This window comes from Siphateles boraxobius, unplaced genomic scaffold, assembly GCF_051911475.1.
Source record: "Siphateles boraxobius isolate OS27281-9 unplaced genomic scaffold, OSU_SipBor_1 5, whole genome shotgun sequence".
Classification (NCBI taxonomy): Eukaryota; Metazoa; Chordata; class Actinopteri; order Cypriniformes; family Leuciscidae; genus Siphateles; species Siphateles boraxobius.
Window position 1 is genome coordinate 6,918,433 of NW_027509141.1, and position 19,892 is coordinate 6,938,324.

At 42.6% G+C, this 19,892-nt stretch overlaps 1 protein-coding gene across 1 annotated transcript; it reads right to left on the bottom strand.

The window, feature by feature from the left end:
• Nucleotides 1–16,914: 16,914 nt before the first annotated feature.
• On the bottom strand, nucleotides 16,915–17,681 carry LOC143712014 (uncharacterized). Its single transcript, XM_077204245.1, has 3 exons — nucleotides 17,500–17,681; nucleotides 17,277–17,370; nucleotides 16,915–17,163 (listed from the first exon to the last, which is right to left on the bottom strand). Exons 1-3 carry the CDS (start codon nucleotides 17,661–17,663, stop codon nucleotides 16,999–17,001), a joined length of 423 nt encoding a protein of 140 aa, XP_077060360.1. The 5' UTR covers nucleotides 17,664–17,681; the 3' UTR covers nucleotides 16,915–16,998.
• Nucleotides 17,682–19,892: the final 2,211 nt, after the last annotated feature.

The following is a 19,892-nucleotide window of genomic DNA, read 5'->3' on the forward strand; positions in this document are numbered from 1 at the left end:
CCCGATTTTTCCTTTTAACCCAAATCGGTCGGGTTGCACTATTAGTGCCCTCCTAATTAAGGTTTACCAAAAATTGTTCTGGTTCCCCCTAATTAGCCTCAGTACCTAAAAACAATTTGCTCCGTGGCGGAACAACTCATTTTCAGGTTACCTATCTGTTTGAAATCTCTTGATCTGTTACAGACCTCAATTAATCTCAGATAATTTTCTCTCGTATCTGTTTGAAACCTCTTGATCTATATATAGATCTCAATTAATCTCAGATTACGTACCACAGAAACAGCCCTCAGCCAATATGGTTCACTCACATTTCATACCCGAAACAAAATACTTTTCCCCAAAAGAAAATATTTTAGACGTCTCTTACCAGAGATAAGTTGGTTGCCACGGGTTCGCTTTCTTTTGATTCCAGTGGAGCCCCTCCCGGACCCGATAGCGGTCGGCCCCTCTCTCTCAAGCTTACGAGGTAGAGCTGGAACTGCTCAGTCCAGGTGGCCAAACACCGTCCGCTCTCAGGTCCAGAAGGCACTTCCAAGGAACCCCACTCTGACACCAAAATTGTTGTGGCAAAAATTCTGTTAAACATCATCACTGCGTAAGAGACACTCAGAGTCAAATTAATAAAAAGAAAAGTATTTATTCTTGCAAGAATAGGTTCAGTCTAGTACACAGAAGTTACGCTGTGCAAGAGAGTGACACACAACAGGAAGATATAAGACAGCCTTTATACTCTTTTCAAGGTTCCTCCTCACCCGCTGTACCTTTCACCCACTCAGATAAGGTCCTTACTGCTGTTCAGTTTCTACTTAAAGACACAAACTGGTACTGAAATAAACTGGCCAAAACTGACCGTCTCTAAGGTCTGAGGTCCTGTCCCATATGTTCCTGAAACGTCACGCACAAGCATGTACACACATATACTTTTATACATTGAATAGGTTCTTTGTCTTATGATACCTGTTTGGGATCAATGACTATTAAAATTTCCACAACAAGTGTTTGAAAATGGGACATCATGTAAGTGCTAGATGGTAAAGTAAAAAAAATAAAAAAAATAATAATATATATATATATATATATATATATATATATATATATATATATATATATATATATATATATAGTGTGTGTGTTGTTGTTTTTTAGTACAATATTTCTTACATTAGGTATGAATGTATATTTCATAGATCAGGTTTTATTGCTCATGAATGCAATTCAATTATAATTGACAGAATTAAAAGCCACCAAAAGCCTGTTGTATCATATTTGTCATTTACATTAACATGAAAAATGTAAGTAAATAATAAATAAACATTAATACATGATGTATAATAATTAATGTATGCTTTATATACAAACATTAAAATCAACAATAAAAATGCAAAATAAACGTTTGATAATTAACATTAATATTTCATTTCATAAACATGCATAAATAAAGTATAATAATTAATGTATAATATATATAAAAACATTAAAATTAACAATAAAAATGTAAAAAAATTAATGTATGACAATTAACATTAATATGAACATGAATAAATTATGTAATAATTAATGTAAATCATATATAGGCTTGCAAACATTAAAATAATACAAAATAAAATAAAAGTTATGTTCTTTTTTAAAAATCATGAAATTGTATTAATTCCGTCCTAATAAGATGCAAACAGCAGAAAATAGACTCTAAAAATCAATTTTGACCTCTTCCAGTACCCATACCGTAAGTACACAATTAGACGCGCATACTAAAAAAAATGTGTGGCTGGCTTGACTGTGTATTTTCAATGCGCGGCCCACTTGCCCGCAGTGGGGTGGGCTGGGGCGGGCCAAATAATTTCATAAAAGCGGGACCTGCGGGTTGGGAAAAAAGCCGACCCGCGCATACCTAATCTTTACCTCCACCTTCCTCACTTTATCATCACTACTGGGTATGGTTTTCACGATGAGTGCAATCAGCCACTCGTTACGTTTCACATTAAGCAACACAACATCACCTTCCTCAAGATCTCGCCTTTTCTCAGTCCATTTCCTCAGTACTTGCAATGTTGCAAGATAGTCTCTCCCCCATGCCTTCCAGAAATCATCCGCCAGACACTGAACCTGTCTCCATTCTTTCTCGTAGAGGTCCTTCATGTCAAAGTCCCCAAGAAGTGCTGGTATTGTGCTAGCCTTTTGGGTGAGAAGCATTGCAGGGGATAGAACCTCCAATGTGTCAGGATCAGAAGAAATAGGAAGTAAAAGTCTAGCATTCATTATTGCCATGACCTCTGACATGAGAGTAGTCAAAACCTCATGGGTAAGACGGGAAAGACCGTTTTTTAGCAGCAGTGCATCCAGAATGCGTTGTGCTATGTTGATCATTCTTTACCAAGCTCCTCCCATGTGGGAAGAGTGGGGAGCATTAAACGTCCATACGCAACCATGCTCCTGTAAGTAACCTTAGTTCTGGATCATCGTTATTGATGTTCAGTTCTCGACAGGCTCCTATGAAATTAGTCCCTCTGTCAGATCTGAAGTGTTTGATTGCTCCGCGAACTGCCAACTGAGGGCGTTAATGAAACTTGAGATTGACACTGACTCAATGACTTCCAGGTGGACAGCCCTAGTATTAATACTATAGTATTAGTAATAATACAGCAAATTTTAAGTCATATCATCACACTTATACTCTTCATCTCTGATTTTCGATAAATGATCCCTCTTCTTAAAATTGCGAAATACGATTTGGAAAAAATGAAGAGCTTAGGCTGTTTTTTGGGGGATAGTCCCTTAAAGGTGCAGTGTGTGATTTTTAGCAGCATCTAGTGGTGAGGTTACGAATTGCAACCAACAAAAGTTACGGTCGACAGGAAAAGATGTCATCGTCTGAGACAGCAGAGAGTAACAGTTCAGCAATGAGGTTTCTTTACAAGGATAAATTAAGAAATCATGTTTACTTAATTATTCCGTAAAAATATATGTTATTGCGAATGTTATTGTTACTATTATTGTTACATCATTGTGTCAGTGTTTTATTCGCTGAACTAAGCTTGCTTCCTTGCACGAACAGCAACATAGTAACGAAACGCGTTTGTCCATTTAGGGCTACTGTAGAAACATGTCGGCGCATTTCAATGTAAGGGGAGCCGCGGTGTGTGTAGATAGAAACTGCTCATTCTAAGGTAATACAAATATAACGGTATATTAAGTAATGTCTTTATACACCACTGAAAACGTATTTTTCAAGGTAGTGTTGGAAACTCAGAAGCGAAGACCAGGAGACTTGGTTGTATCTTCAGCAGGATTCTTTACTGAGAACACGAGCTGTCGGTAGCTGCAGTCATCAAGTCTAACTTCTCTAGCTCAAGCACAGTGTGTTACCTTTCAAGGGGGAGGGATTTACACAGAGATGGAGGCATTCTGAAACGAAGCATGTAAATAAAAGACAGTAGTCAGCCCGTTCCCGGAAATTCCCCTGACCTGATATCATAGAGACAAAAGCCCAGCTGTTCTTGAGAAGTAACAAAAGGTTAATGTCATCGTCTATGCCTCCAAATGGTAAACACTTGTGTGAACTTTCTCAGTTAAAATACTGTTGAACCTAAATTAAACATTTAATAAATTTGTAACACAACAGTAGTGACGAAACGCGCCCTGTAGCGCTGTGTGTTCGCTGTCGGCTACGGTAGAAACATGACGACACAATATGTCGACCTCCATAGAAGGGGGTGCCCGCGGTTATGGACATAAAAATGTCTCATTCTAAGGTAATAAAAACGTAACGGTTCATTATGCAAGGTCTTTATACCACTGAAAACATAGTTATAGATCTCATCTTGCATTTCTGTCAATAGATCCTCACAAATATTACACAATGCACCTTTAATGTTTTAGACATTTTGTTCTTGTCTTGTTTCTTCCCTGTTGTGTTGTGTTGTGTGTCTGCGTGTGTTCGAGTCCTGTCCCGCCCAGCCTGAGACTGCTGACTTCTGGTTCCTGGGCTGCTCAATCCTTTGCCCAAGTCTCCTGTCTAGGACTCTGTTGTGGGACTGTGCAACTGTTGCACTTTTTTGTTTGTTTATAAATCACCTTTCACCGCTTATCTCTGCGCTTGGGTCCTGTTATTTCCTGGGGTTCATATATGGTCATTTATGACAGGATCTTCCAGGTTCTTATAGTGAAGAATGTGGTGAAGGAATAGATTATCATCAGTTAAATATAAAACTAACATTTAAAAATGACTGATTCCTTTGAGGGCTTAACCTGATGCACCAATACATTTGTTGATTACAATAAAACATTGTTTTCTCCAAGCAAGGGTCTAATGGCTTCAATTGTTAGACATTAACATTTAGGCTTTTCAGAAATGTTCCAGTTGGCTACTCTGAGAAATACATCATAAAATCATTGAGAAATGTTTCCTTTGCTTACAAAAACGATACTCGGTTACTAACGTAACCTCGGTTCTCTCTAGAGAGGGAACGAGTATTGCGTAAGTTTAGCTTACGCTACGGGAAAGATTCATCTTCTCGAGATACTGAAGCCAAAAAATTATCCTTAATTTTGTATTCCTTGTCAACGCAGTGCAGCAGCTAGCAGACCTAGAGCAGGCCATCTCGCGTGCTCATTGGCTGCCCTGCGGGCAACTGCTGCAGCCTACCAGTGAGCCCGGCGTGACGTCACGCCCAATGAAGGGCGCCCGCGCCTTCATAGCGTCACAGCCCGCCAGAATGGGCGTGGCTTAGCGTATAACACTAGGGGCTGTAGGCTGAATTCCCTGGTTTTCGTCGACTGAAGCGAAGTCGCTCGTGGCGCAAGCACGGCCGGTTACGCAATACTCGTTCCCTCTCTAGAGAGAACCGAGGTTACGTTAGTAACCGAGTATCGTTCTCTTACGAGAGGTTCTCTCGTATTGCGTAAGTTTAGCTTACGCTACGGGAACACTTTGTCAACGCCGTGCGCGCCAAGCATCCACATGAGACCCCGAGCTTTCAGGGGAACCCCATAAGTGGAAAAAATAAGGTGGCCAGCCACGAGGGCCATCACTTGTACATAAGCACAAATAGGGAATACAGAGCAGCGCGCCGGTCTGTATAGGCACATGGCACATACCCTACTTAGTGCAGCTCAACCAGGAGAGCTGAGTCATGTGAGAGTGATCTGAGCAGGAGATCTGGGCAGAATACACCTCTCCTTCAGACTGACAACAGTTTAGCCTGCAAGGCAGGAACTTCTAGGTTATAAAACCTGACAAAGGTAGACGGGGAGCTCCAGCCCGCCGCTACACATATGTCATGGATAGAAATTCCACTGGACCATGCCCACGAAGAGGCCACGCCTCTCGTGGAATGAGCCCTGATGCCCAGAGGGCATTGCAGACCTTTTGACGCGTAAGCGGCCGCTATAGCGTCCACTATCCATCTGGACAGGCTCTGTTTCGAGGAGGCGAGACCCTTGGTGCGCCCACCAACGAAACAAAAAGCTGTTCCGAACGCCTGAAGGAGGCGGAGCGCGTAATGTAAAACCTCAGCGCTCTGACAGGGCAGAGGAGATTCACATCACCTTCGCTGTCAGATGCTGGGAGAGCTGACAACGAAATAACTTGCGCTCTGAATGGAGTGCCCATCACTTTAGGGACATAGCCATGTCTAGGTCTGAGGATGACTTTAGAGTCATTCGGTCCGAACTCAAGACACGACGCGCTGACAGACAGCACATGCAGGTCCCCTACACGTTTTACTGACGACAGTGCAGTCAGAAAGACGGTTTTCAGTGATAGATATTTCAACCCCACGGTGTCTAGTGGTTCAAATGGAAAAGCTTTCAGGGCCTCGAGGACCAATGAAAGATCCCACATCGGAACCGACGGGGGGCGCGGCGGATTCATTTTTCTAGCTCCTCTAAGGAAGCGGATGGCCAACTCGTGTCTTACCAATGACTGGCCGTGCGTCGATTCTGCGAACGCTGCCACGGCCGCCACGTATACATTGAGCGTGGATGGGGAACTTCCCTTATCCAACAGCTCTTGTAGGAAGGTGAGCAGATGCGCCACCCCGCATGTCCGCGGTTCCAGATCTCTGTCGGTGCACCATCCAGAGAACACCGACCATTTAGACGCGTAGAGCCTTCTCGTGGAAGGGGCTCTAGACTGCGTGATCGTGTTCATCACTCCTTCTGGCAGGGCAACGAGTACCCGTTGATCAACCATAAATGCAGAGACCAGCGCTCTGGATTGGGATGCCAGATCGTGCCGCGAGCCTGAGAGAGGAGATCTGCCCTCACCGGATTCGGCCACGGAGCTGTATGTGACAACCCTGCTAGTTCCGGGAACCAAATCTGATTCTCCCAACGCGGGGCTATGAGGAGCACCGAGTGGCGCGTTTCCCTGATTCTCTTGATCACCTGTGGCAACAGATAGACCGGAGGGAAAGCATATAGCGGGAGGCTGGGCCAAACCTGGGCCAGCGCATCCTCATCCTTCGAACAGACCGTCGGGCATTGAGCGTTGTCTTTTGACACAAATAGGTCGACTTCCGCTCTGCCGAATAGGCGCCACAGTTTCTGGACCGTTTGGGGTGCAGGGATCATTCCCCTGGGGGAACGTTGTCCCTGGACAGTTTGTCTGGGCCGTCGTTCAAATGGCCAAACACATGCGCCGCCCTCAGCGAGCGCAGGTGCATCGGAGACCAAATAAGGAGGCGTTCCGTCAGATTGCAGAGATTTCTGGATCTGACACCGCCCTGACAGTTTACATAGGATACCACAGACATGTTGTCCGAGCGGACAAGAACATGCTGGTCCTGTATGAACGGGAGGAAGCACTTCAGCACGTTCTCGACCGCTATCATTTCCAGACAGTTTATGTGAAAACCCTTCTCCTGGTCTGACCACTGGCCAAAGGCCGGTCTGCACTCAAACAGTGCGCCCCAACCCGAGTTGGACGCGTCTGACGAGATGACTTTACGATAAGAGATGGTTCCCACCATTACTCCCTGCTGGTACCAGTCGGCCACTAACCAGGGCTGCAGAGCTGCTATGCAGGCCTGAGTCACTCTGATTTTCTGGCCGCTAGACACCCGGAGGGACACGCGAGCATTCAACCAGCGTTGGAGCGGGCGCATGCGCAGTAGGCCCAGATGGAGCACCGCTGCAGCTGATGCCATACAGCCCAACATCCTTTGAAATGTTTTCAAAGGGAGAAAGCTGCCCTTCTGGAAAGATGCGGCTAGGTGGCGAACACGGCGCGCGCGCTGTGTCGATAACGAGCCGTCATGGTCACCGAGTCCAGTGCTATTCCTAAAAGGAAATTGACTGGCTGGGCAGAAATGAGCTCTTGGTCCAGTTGATCGTGAGACCCAAGCTTTCCAGATGACTGAGAAGCACTGTTCTGTGAGATAGCAGTTCTGTCTCTGACTGTGCCAATATCAGCCAATCGTCCAGATAGTTCATTATTCGCAGCCCCTGACTTCTCAGGGGGGCGAGCGCCGCGTCCATGCACTTCGTAAATGTACAGGGTGCCAGGGACAGGCCGAACGGCAGGACGGTGTAATGATATACCTGACCGTCGAAGGCGAATCTCAAAAATTGCCTGTGACGGGGTACTATCTGAATCTGAAAATAGGCATCCTTCAGATCTAGAGAAATAAACCAGTCCCTCGGGCGAACGTGCGTGAGGATTTTCCTGGTCGTAAGCATTTTGAACGGTCTTTTCGGTCTCAGATCTAGGATAGGTCTGAAGGCTCCGTCCTTCTTGGGTACGAAAAAATTTCGGCTGTAAAAGCCTGACTCGCTCAGAGAAGGCGGTACCTTTTCTATAGCCCCTTTGCACAGCAGCTTTGCTATTTCTGCGTGAAGTAGGTGTGCTACTTACGCATTCACAATCGTCGCGGTCCGGGCTTGAAAGCGCGGGGGACGGCGAATGAATTGAAGTGTATAGCCCTGCTTTATTGTGCTCAACACCCATTCTGAAATCCCTGGGATAGTTTCCCACGCAGCTATGTGAGCCGCTAGGGGGGAAATCGCCATTTGCGGGCTTGTGAAACTGAACCGGAGCCGAAAGCGTGGTGCGCGCGCTCTCGGTTCTGGGCAATGGCTGCTCGCTGAAAAGCCGAAACCGGCTGATTTATGTGAGATGTCCCAATCATAAGGGATGGGGAACAGTCTTTTGTCATTTTTTGACGCGCGAGCAGCGCTCCGGGCGGGAAAGCTTCCTGTAAGCATGAGCGCGTGTGCGCGGGCACGAGACTTACAAGTGTATTTGATGCCCCGATCATAATGGATGGGGAGCGCAGGCGCAGCCCGGGGGGTGGTTAGTGTTAGCAAGCGTGAACGCACTCAGGCGGGCACGAGACTTACATTCATAACCTGCTTTCTTTTGTGAAACTGACCCGGAGCCGAAAGCGCGGCGCGCGCGCTCTCGGTTCTGGGCAATGGCTGCTCACTGAAAGCCGAGACCGTCTGATTTATATGAGATGTCCCAATCATAAGGGATGGGGAACATTCTTTTTTTTTTTTTTTGACGCGCGAGCAGCGCTCCGGGCTGAAAAGCTTCCTGTAAGCGTGAGCGCGTGTGCGCGGGCACGAGACTTACAAGTGTATTTGACGCCCCGATCATAATGGATGGGGAGCGTTTTATTAATGCCCTGCGTTTTGTGATAACACTTAAAACGCGCGGGCGGAGCCCGGGGGGAGGTTTGTGTTAGCAAGCGTGAACGCACTCTGGCGGGCACGAGACTTACATCCATAACCTGCTTTCTTTTGTGAAACTGACCCGGAGCCGAAAGCGCGGCGCGCGCGCTCTCGGTCCTGGGCAATGGCTGCTCGCTGAAAGCCGAGACCGGCTGATTTATGTGAGATGTCCCAATCATAAGGGATGGGGAACATTCTTTTTTCACTCTTTGACGCGCGAGCAGCGCTCCGGGTGGAAAAGCTTCCTGTAAGCGTGAGCGCGGGCACTAGACTTACAAGTTTATTTGACGCCCCGATCATAATGGATGGGGAACGTCTTATTAATGCCTTGCGTTTTGTGATAACGCTTAAACGCGCGGGCGGAGCCCGGGGGGAGGTTTGTGTTAGCAAGCGTGAACGCACTCTGGCGGGCACGAGACTTACATTCATAACCTGCTTTCTTGATCGTGTAACAGAGCGGGCAGATAGTGGGCACAGACTTGTGGACACATTTCTTACATTCAACACTCGAGCGGCTTTTCTGCGCTTCATGAGAGTGTGCTCTGCGAGGTTCGGAGTGCTTATGTGTAGTGGTGAACACTGGGGCGTGGGCACTTTCATTACACTTACAACACCGACGGCATGAGCCGGACCAGACATTTTACTCATTTTGAGATTTTTCTGGGTCGCCGTGAAAACGGCGTTTGTGTGCAGGCGAGAGGGTCAACAGACCGGCTCGTTGGCTGCTAATTGAACCACTGCAGTAGCCTGTTTGAAGGGGACTGACAGGGAATAAACTTAAACACGCACGTCTTTTCGGAGGCGATGTGTCTGTTAGTAAGCGTGAGCGCTCGTGAGCGGGCACGTAACTTACATTCTTAATCTGACATTATACTCACTTGACATTTCTCTGGGTCGCCGCGAGAACGGCGGATGTGTGCAGGCGAGCGGGTTGCATTACCGGCTCGTTGGCTGCCAAATACACCACTGCAGTAGCCTTATCTAAGGGGACTGACATGGCGAGACATTTCGACGGCGGCGCGCAAGCCCGTCCGGGTCATGCAGAGAGCTCGAGAGGGCTCTGCACGACGCGCGAACGGGGACGCGAGGGCGGGGTAGCTCTCTTGTAACGTAAAGAGAGCTAGCCGCGTGCTCGGTGGTCGAGCAGAACTGGAACAGTTTTGTACGAGGGCGCGAGCACGAGTAGTGGGCACGGGACCTACATGTAACACAGATGATGCCCGTCCGGGTCATGCAGAGAGCTCGAGAGGGCTCTGCATGACGCGCGAACGGGGACACGAGGGCGGGGTAGCTCTCTTGTAACATAAAGAGAGCTAGCCGCGTGCTCGTACGTGTCCCTCGGCCTCATTCTCAGATGCGACGGCAGTGAGGCTCGTGAGCGGCAGCTGCGCGTCGGTGAGGAGAGGCGGGGGGTGTTGAAGGCTTCGAGTCGAGCCCGCAGGGTCGACAGCGGAAGCGCTTCACAGCCGGAAGTGCGAGGCGTCTTAAAAAAGACACTCGCTGCTCTTTTAGAATAGGTTTTAGAATAGGTTTTAGCAAGGTAAAGGATACGTCGCCGGATAGCGTAGCTCGCACGGATGGCTGAAGGTGGCGAAGACGGCCGGCTTCCTCAGCGCTCTCCTAAGCTGGCTGTCCGCTGTTCGACGGCGGCGGTGGCTTCTCTCAGATCCAGCGATGCGAAGAGCTCGCTGAAGAGACGAAAATCAGGGAATTCAGCCTACAGCCCCTAGTGTTATACGCTAAGCCACGCCCATTCTGGCGGGCTGTGACGCTATGAAGGCGCGGGAACCCTTCATTGGGCGTGACGTCACGCCGGGCTCACTGGTAGGCTGCAGCAGTTGCCCGCAGGGCAGCCAATGAGCACGCGAGATGGCCTGCTCTAGGTCTGCTAGCTGCTGCACTGCGTTGACAAGGAATACAAAATTAAGGATAATTTTTTGGCTTCAGTATCTCAAGATGAATCTTTCCCGTAGCGTAAGCTAAACTTACGCAATACGAGAGAACCTCTCGTAAGAGAACTATACTCTGATAATTATTCAAGCATGCAGTATTTTTTGACAAAAGATAAGTGCATCAACTAAACATATAAAGTTCTTCTGTAACATTTACAGTGTATTTATAGTGTATTAAAGGTATTGAAAGAGTATGTGTATTTTCAGTTAACTTTAGTCAGATGCATTTACATTGTTACTGTGGCTCAGATGTAATCAACTCTGTCTGTGTCTGTAAAGGTGTGACCCAAATGTCCCATACAGATGTATGGCCTATAGAAACTGAATGTCACAAACAGGTTTATGGCCCACAGAAAACTGAGTGGCGTGAATGACACTTCATGTATAAAGTTCTGTCTCACAGACAGAACTTTGGGTTAAGATTGTTGAAGGGTGACATGCTAACATCGCTGCTAAAGAACTGTGCTACACTACTACCTTCAATAAATTCTTCTCCCCACAAGAACTCTGTTCAAGCTTACTTATTTTATGTATTGGAGAAATCTAATACATTGGCGAGTCACCCAAACCACTGCTCGGCCAAACAGCAAAATCTAACAGTATACAATTAATCACTTCTGTGTTTCCTGGAAATGGACCCTACAACCTTGCCATTCCGAGTTCCCATAGTTGTAAACAAGGTAACAAAAGCATAATGAATGAATAATGAATAACACATTTTGTAGTCATTTCCCAACATTTATTGATATCAAACTGTTTAAAGAAGAACGTAGTGACCAGCACAGCATTCTCTGTCACCAAGGTATAGTTCTCCAGTTTTTGCCACAATGAAGAAATGAAAACAAAAAAGCATAAATGTATCCCTGCTGTCCCTCCCAGCCCAGAACACCATCCAGTCAAAAGCGGGTCATGTGATCATTTTTATTTAGAAATTAGTTTTTCCAGGCACATCTGGCTCTTAATCCTGTTGTGGGTTCGACTCATCTTTGTCAGAAGGTTACACTCTCGCAAGTCGAAAAAAGTCCCGAACCTGGAGGGAAAATTACAATAACCAAAAAAGTTATTGACCAAAGCAGTTGTGAAAAAACACCAGCTTGCGTGTTGCATTTTATCACACATTCCTGTTTGCCGATCTTAACTGTACCTCATTTTCATTTTAAAATTCATTTCAACAAGAAATACAAATTCTTTTAAGATTGCCAGAAGTATTTGTGCATTATTACCACTTCCATCTGCTTGATGGGGTCCTTAAACTTGGAGAAGCTCTCCTGACGGGGACCGTCTGTGACCCTATCGAATCTTTTTTGGACCCAGGCCGTCAAATGAGATTACTGGAGTTCCTCCTGTACATCTTGACTTGATTCCATTTCCTGTAGAACACATGAATAGTGTGTAATCTTATGAGACAGAACTGTACAGAAGACACAGTGACATCAGTGTGTCTTTATATGTAAGCAGTATATGCTTGCTTTTCCTTCTGGAAACACTGCAAACTCATTTCCACAGGTTTCTTAAGATCAAATGGCATTACATGATACTTTAGGTTTTAAAATAGGGGGATAATGTACAATTTGAATAGATAGAAATAGTTAATATAAGGAGAATATTAAACAAGTTTTTTTTAAATATTTCTGCTTCTAACAATTATATATTGATAGTCCTACTTTAGTTTAAACTGTATATATAGGCATGTCACCGTATAAAATTTTCATTTAAATAATAATTGCTGAAGCTTTTGCCATGGTACGCTCTCAGAAAAAAGCGGTTCCCCTTCAAAAGATACACCACCTAGTCAACTAGTCAAGTGATGGCTGACTAAAACTACATAATGAATAAAAATAAATCACAAACTTACCTTTTTTAGCCTACATAAAATAATTTATCAATAAAATTTAATGATATATAATATATCTTTTTGTTTTAAATGGATTAGGACAATAGAGTAGCTGTGTTGTGGAGGGGCATCAGGAGTTCACAGCTGGTGGAGGACTGGATGGCAGTGCATTTTGGGAACCGGACCAAGAATTGTTTTTCCTCTCTTCCCTCTGTCCTCCTTGGCCTTGGTCCGTGTTCATTAGTTTTTTGATTTAATATTGAAAGTAGAAAAACGAGGAAACAGTTCCTTTTTTTTTTTTTTCTGTTTGTTTTTTAAAGAAAAACAAGTATTCAGCTTGATTTTTTGGTTTTCGTTCTCAGGTAGAAACAATTATAAACAGCTTGAATATTCGATTTCTACACTTGGGCGGTAATGAAACGCCCCTTTCCACTGATTTGTCAGCCGAAGATCAAACTGTTCCTTCCTCAGTTCTTCCTCAGTTCCGCTCAGCAGAATAACAGTCCTCCGCTGTTACAGGTTCTGGACAGGTTTTTGCAACTACTAGCCTACATTTCGTCTTTTCTCATCAAACAACCAGACTAAATGTCTCGACACGACCCGTACCGGGGAAGAGCCTAGACAGGGATTTCTTCTGTGTAGATCAGTGTTTCTCAACCCTGTTCCTGAAGGACCCCCAACACTGCACGTTTTCTTTGTCTCCCTAATCAAACACACCCGATTCAACTCATCAGCTCATTATTACATATATCCCCCCATGTGATAATGAGTAGGGATGCACCGATCCGATACTCAGTATCATAATCGGCTCCGATACTGCCATTTTTGCCGGATCGGGTACCGGTCAGACGAGGCCGATCCAATTCCGATATTTTGCGTTTACTATTCTGTGTTATTGTTAAGCCCCACAAAGGGCACAAAAACATTATAAAGCACCATAATGTTTTCGTGCACTATATTACACGTGTTCTGAAGTCTTTATATAGTATAATGTGAGATAGAAATGAACATTTAAGTAATTAAATTCAAGATCACGTAAACTAGCGCTCGCTGCGGCTGTCAATCATTCTCCATTTAGCATTCAAATTAGATTACGACAGTCAACTCGATGAAACTCTCGCCAAGAAGATTCAATGTTAATATTATTATACTTGATCTGTAGATAAAGGTCTATGGTTTCGCATAAAACAACTTTATCTTGCTGGACTTTATTGCTGTAACTTAATCATGTTACTTTCTACCGGGTGTCTGTTAGATCGCAACACTAGAGTCAGAGCACTATAATTGTTCTTCACGCGCACATAACTAATTAAAACTGTTAAAAGAAAAGGATCAATAAACTATTTGCTTTGTTCTATTTTGCTCGCTTTGTGCCGCATTGTATTGCAGCCTTTCATATCATAATACACAGTGATGAAATGAAAGATTATTAATAGCCTTTCTTGTTCTGTCCTATCTATCATATGTTGCTGCCTCATTAAACAGCTGTGCTATACATTTATAACATGTCTCAATTTTATAGTAGCCTAGGCTATATACAAAATAATTGATATTTTTGATTTTTGTTATCTTGTTTTTCATGAATGTATTTTACAACAATACAAAAGAGCAATGTGTAACGTTTTACCAGATTTAGTGTTACACTTATTTTTTCCCCACTAAATGTTTTTTTCAATTAAATGTTCAGATTTTATAAAATTATTGTGCACTCATGATTTTTCTAGACTAAATTTTACTGCTGAATTATCCATTAATCTAGTTTATCATAGCATTTTTGTCATAGATTGTGATCATATATTTTTTGGATTTGTTGTTTTTCTTTATAATGAAGTTGTCTGTGTTAAGTAGATTGTGTTTAACACACAAAAGAGTGATTATCAGTTCAACACAGTTATATAAATTTTACTTGATTTAAAAAAAACTGCGCTGGTATCGGATCGGTATCGGTCGATACTCAGAATTTTTGGTATCGGATCGATTCTGAAAAATATGTTATCGCTACATCCCTAATAATGAGTTGAATCGGGTGTGTTTGATTAGGGAGACAAAGAAAACATGCAGTGTTGCGGGTCCTTCAGGAGCAGGGTTGAGAAACACTGGTGTAGATATAAATTCACACTTTACATCAGCTGGGTATGGCAGGGTACATGACCGCTGTCATAGTCTATGTTCGCCCTCGCCCAGTAAGTTTAAAAAAAGAATACTAATAAATTAAGATATAAATCAATATAATTAGTTGTAAATTAAATATTTTAAACACTAATACAAAAAAGAAAGAATAATGCATTGACTTGGGCATATAATAGGCCTATTAACGCATAGTTCACGCATAATTCAGATGACTATCGAACAACCGGAGAACAGAGAACAACAGATATTAAAATACATGGGCTACTCTTCTGAGTTTTATGATTTAGGCCTTGTGTTTTATTAAAATGTACTATAATCTATATCTCAAAAGGATGCTCTTGAGCGTGGCACGAGCTGCTGCGCACTCGCACTCAGGACTGCAGCGCAAGATTTTCCTAAGTGTACAAAACGGGAAAAATAATACAACATTAATATAATACAACATAATAAGTAGCATGTAGGCTATAATAAAAAATATACATGGAAGCCTATAAAAATTGCCTATTGTGCCCTGTATTAAAAAAAAAATTAGCCTATTTTAAAGGCCATGCCTAAACTAATTTATTTAAATCGAAACTGAATCTGTACGGACGTTGGGTTCGCACATCTCTCATTCGGTCCAAAGTTTCCATATTTGCGATGTAACATTTGGATGCTAACTATTAATATAAAGGCGGCTTTGTACTTCAGTCGAGTCCCAATGTAGGCTAAATCAGCATTTTCATAATAAGGGTTTGACTAACCGGCACAGCCTTTATATTGTACAACAGACAAATTAAATGAAGCATGAATAACTTTTTATATGTTTTGTTGACTGTTTTATTTTGATAATAAACAGGCTGTGATGTCAAGTTAGCAATTCAGAAGTGAACTGATAATATTGTGTGAGCGCGCGATGCGCCGGCGCCATCACTTGGATTTGTTCCTCCGCAGGGTCATTTATAGTCATACAGATAATATGACATCATTCGAAAGAGTAAAATGTATTTCTTTTTCTGTACATTCAAAATGACTATAAAATGTCATGCCTTTGAAAAATAAAGAAAACAACATGCTTTAGCGCGTCTCGGTCTCCTTGAACATCTTTCTGGTTTAAAAAATGAACCAAAATACAGCGAAAAGCCTTCTTGGCGCGCCTACTTTTGAAAGTCAACGTTTAGATTATTTAAACGAATTTAATGCATTATATAGGCCTAAGTCACTTTGGAATAAATCACAGCGTGTTTCATGATAAAAAAACTGACTTTAGTTTACAGTCCAGAAAATACGGTAGGTTATAGCAAATTATTTCACGGACCCGCCTGGCACTTGAGAACTGCTGGTCTATGTGTCAGGGTTTGGGTAGGTGGAAGTAGCGAGAACTCAAGTGCAGGACAATGTGTTGTTATTATTAATAAAACTAAAACGGAATACAAACAAAAACTACCCCGTGGGGGAAAACAAGACAGGCAGCAAGACTTTACAGACAGTCTTGGCAGGAAACAAGAAACATGAGGGTACCTTAGACGACAAACCAGCACAGGCCTGAAAACACAAGGAGAATAAATAGGGAGGCAAACAAAAGAGGGTAACTAGGGAGGACAGGTGGGGCAAATGAATCAATAATCAGGTAACAAGATGTAAGGGGCTAGACAATGACAGGAGAGCACATGGCACAAGGACACATACATGACAAGCCATGTGCTCACACTAAACATGACTAAAACACAAGCACATGGCCAGTAAAACAAATCACAAGCCATGTGCTAACACAAAACGAGACATGAACACGCAGCCAACGAGAACACTCATAAACCAAGTGTTCACACAAAACATGACAACATGAAAGAACACAGCTAGTGTAAAACACAAGCTGTGTGCTACACAGTACAAGACAAAACAGGAGTGTCAGGGCTCTGTCACAAAACTAAGAAATAGACTAGACAGAAGTGACAGAACCCTGACACTATGGTCTACACAGAAGAAATCCCTGTCTAGGCTCTTCCCCGGTACGGGTCGTGTCAAACCATTAGTCTGGTTGTTTGATGAGAAAAAGACGAAATGTAGGCTAGTAGTTGCAATAAACCCGTTCAGAATCCGCACAACTGCAGCAGCGGAGGACTGTTATTCTGCTGAGCGGAACTGAGGAAGAACTGAGGAAGGAACAGTTCGATCTTCGGCTGACAAATCAGTGGAAATGGGCGTTTCATTATCGCCCAAGTGTAGAAATCGAATATTCAAGCTGTTAATATTTTTTTTTCTACCTGAGAACGAAAAGCGCTTGTCAAGCTGAATACTTGTTTTCCGTTTTTTTTAAACGAAAAAGGAACTGTTTTCTAATTTTTCTACTTTCAATATCAAATCAAAAAGCGAATGAATGTACACAGACCCCCCTTCATCCTTCCGTCTCCTTTTCTCTCGCCTCGTCTGTCTTCAGCCCCGGGTCCTGTCTTTTCTTCTTGGAGAAGGCAGTGGAGGAGGTTCGAGAACCTCAAAGAGACTGTATATATCGGCATACTCCTGGTTCTTGGTTTCCACTGCCTCTTTCTTTATAACCTTCTTTGGAGGCTGGCTGCGTGGCATCAGCTTTTTTCCGGTCTGCAATAGAGAAGTGATTTTTAAGTCAGCATCACACTATTGATCCATATTCAAATATTTGATGAGCAAGACAAAAGTACAGGGGATGTTGTGCTGATTCTGTGTGCACTTACTATTATCAATGGAGGAGCGAGAGCACTCTCCAATCTTTTCTGCCTCCGTTCCTCTCGCAGTGCTTCCGCCTCAGCTTGTTTCTGTAGCCTTTCACTGTGAAAGAGAGAAAGCAAGAGTGAGATAATCAAGAGGACATTCAAACCATAAAATTATAATAGCCACTGATGATCATCACAGTAGCTTTATCGCTTTGTGTCATGAAGATATGTATTTTTATCTTACCACATAGCAAAGTCTTTCGAAATCTGCATTAGTAGATTGTGGAGTGTTTCAGGTGGCATGTCTTCCGACAAGTCTAAACTCCAGTCCTCAAAGTCTGACAGAATTGCATCTGGAAAATCAGGGCTGCAGTAACGACCAAAGCTCTCCAAGTAAACGTCCGCCATCTTCTTAAAGATCTTCAGTCTGACCTGGTGAGATAAAAGCAAAATTATGATATCTCAAGTGAAAGATCAGCTGTACAGTCTTTTATTACATTTGGATGTGTGTGATGCTGTGATGGCTTTAAATGGGACACGTTGTGCACTTACGTTCCTTCTTCTGGAGATGTTTTCCGACTTGCCACTCCTCACTAGGTAGTTTGGTATTTTTAGTTCCTCTTGCTGTTGTTCAATGAGGTTGTTGTTCACCTCCTCTTTACTGCGGTCTGCCTTCTCTTTCCTGCACACAAACACACAAAGCAAAAACAGGGTCAAAACACTGTCGTCAGTTCCCACAGATCAGAAATTATGAAGAAATCAAACTCATCATTGTGCACAAGAAACTTACATATTTTCCTTTTCAGACCTAACAAACTCGTCATCTTTAGCGCGATCTTCTTTCACTAAATTCACATATTCCCTCATTATAGCTTCTGAAAGTCCCATCATCAGCACACGGTCCATCTCCTGTTCCTCTTCAGGTTCTGTCTCTTCACATTTTATTGTTAGTTCACTGACTTTTCTGAAAGAGATTACAGTAACAGAGATGGATATGAATAATGTTTTTAGAAGCAGTATCTTCAGTATATGCAAAAATAGAAAAACATCAATTGTGCAGATTGACATGTCAGTACTATTATGCTGACCTTCCAAGAGCTTTAAGTTCTTCTGTTTCTAGCGGTCTCCTGTTCACATCCTGAACCCTGAAACATGTCAAAATGAAAATCAATGTCTGGCAAACAGAGCTATATAAAATAAAACAGGATTATTTTTTACAAACCAACTTTCAACAATAATGGAAAAGTAATTACGCTTGTTTGGCCTCTGGTGCATTCAGGAGTTTTAACGAGGCTTCAAAATCGGCCCAATCATTTCCTGCCTTCAGCTCTCTTTCAGACATGGCACTTTTCTTCTCAGATATACGTTGAACCTGAAGAAGGGCTTCTTTTCTCTTCTTTTCTTCACACAAAAGAAAAGCCTAATCCAAACAATTTACAAGCAGTAAATATTTAATATTTCAAAATATCATATTTATTTGAAGTGGAACAAACCAGAATATACAAAATTCACTTACTTCATAACACTTTTCTCGTGAAAGCTCAGCCTTGCGTTGATCAGCCATGATCCCGTAGATCGGAGGAAGCTTGACAGACGGTCGGCTGGAGATCGTGGTCTTTTCTCTGACACTAGTTCTGTCCTGGCGAGCGAGCTCCTGTTGATGATAAATAAGAAAAAGAAAACCCCTTAATAGGCCTACTAAACCCAATATATGAACGTAAGCAGAGGTGGAAAGAGTACTAAAATATTCTACTCAAGTAAAAGTACTTCAATTAAATTCTACTTAAGTACAAGTCAAATTACAGGTCTAAAAATCTACTCAAGTAAAAGTAAAAAGTAGCTCATTTAAAATTTACTCAGAGTAAAATTTATTGAGTTTCTTTTTTAACTGCGGAGGAGGAGTGGGGGACGGTTGTAGATTTTCAGTATGATAACCATCTCAGAAAATATCACGGTTTACAGTATTAATCAATTATTACATAAATAAATAAATTAAATTATAGTTGTTATTATGAATTAGATTAACAACTTATTTTTAACATTAATAATTTATTAAAATGTTTAAGAATAATAAATAGAGTCCTATGAAATGTATTTTATTCAAAATGTATTTTTCTTTTTATGATTAAATACAAATATATTATCAAAAACGGTGGTAATCAAATTAAATTTTTAACTTTTATCCTTTTATTTTTTTAGGGAAGGGCTGCAAAACAGATTTACTCAATTAAATCATGGACAAAAAATATTCCTTAAATAATATTAAAATAAATTGTCTTATTATTATTGTTGTTGTTATTATTATTCTGAGAAGTGCGTTCTATTGTAGGCCTACAAATGTATTTCTTTCATAATTTCTCCTAGTTAATCGATGAAAATGCTCATTAGGCTTTCTCTCAGAGCAGCTCTGGAAATGTTCCTGTATTTATGTCCTCGTATTGTTTGTGAGACGCTGAAACCCCATGAGTTTGAGTATGTAGTAAGTTAGACGAAGAGGCACAGCTCATTCCCACAGAGACACGCAGATCAAACAGATTATATATTAGCCTATAGCAGTCTTTTTGCGCTTGAATATTCACAGAACATGTCGCGATTTGATTTATTGCACAGCTCTACTTTCGATTTATTTATCCATCC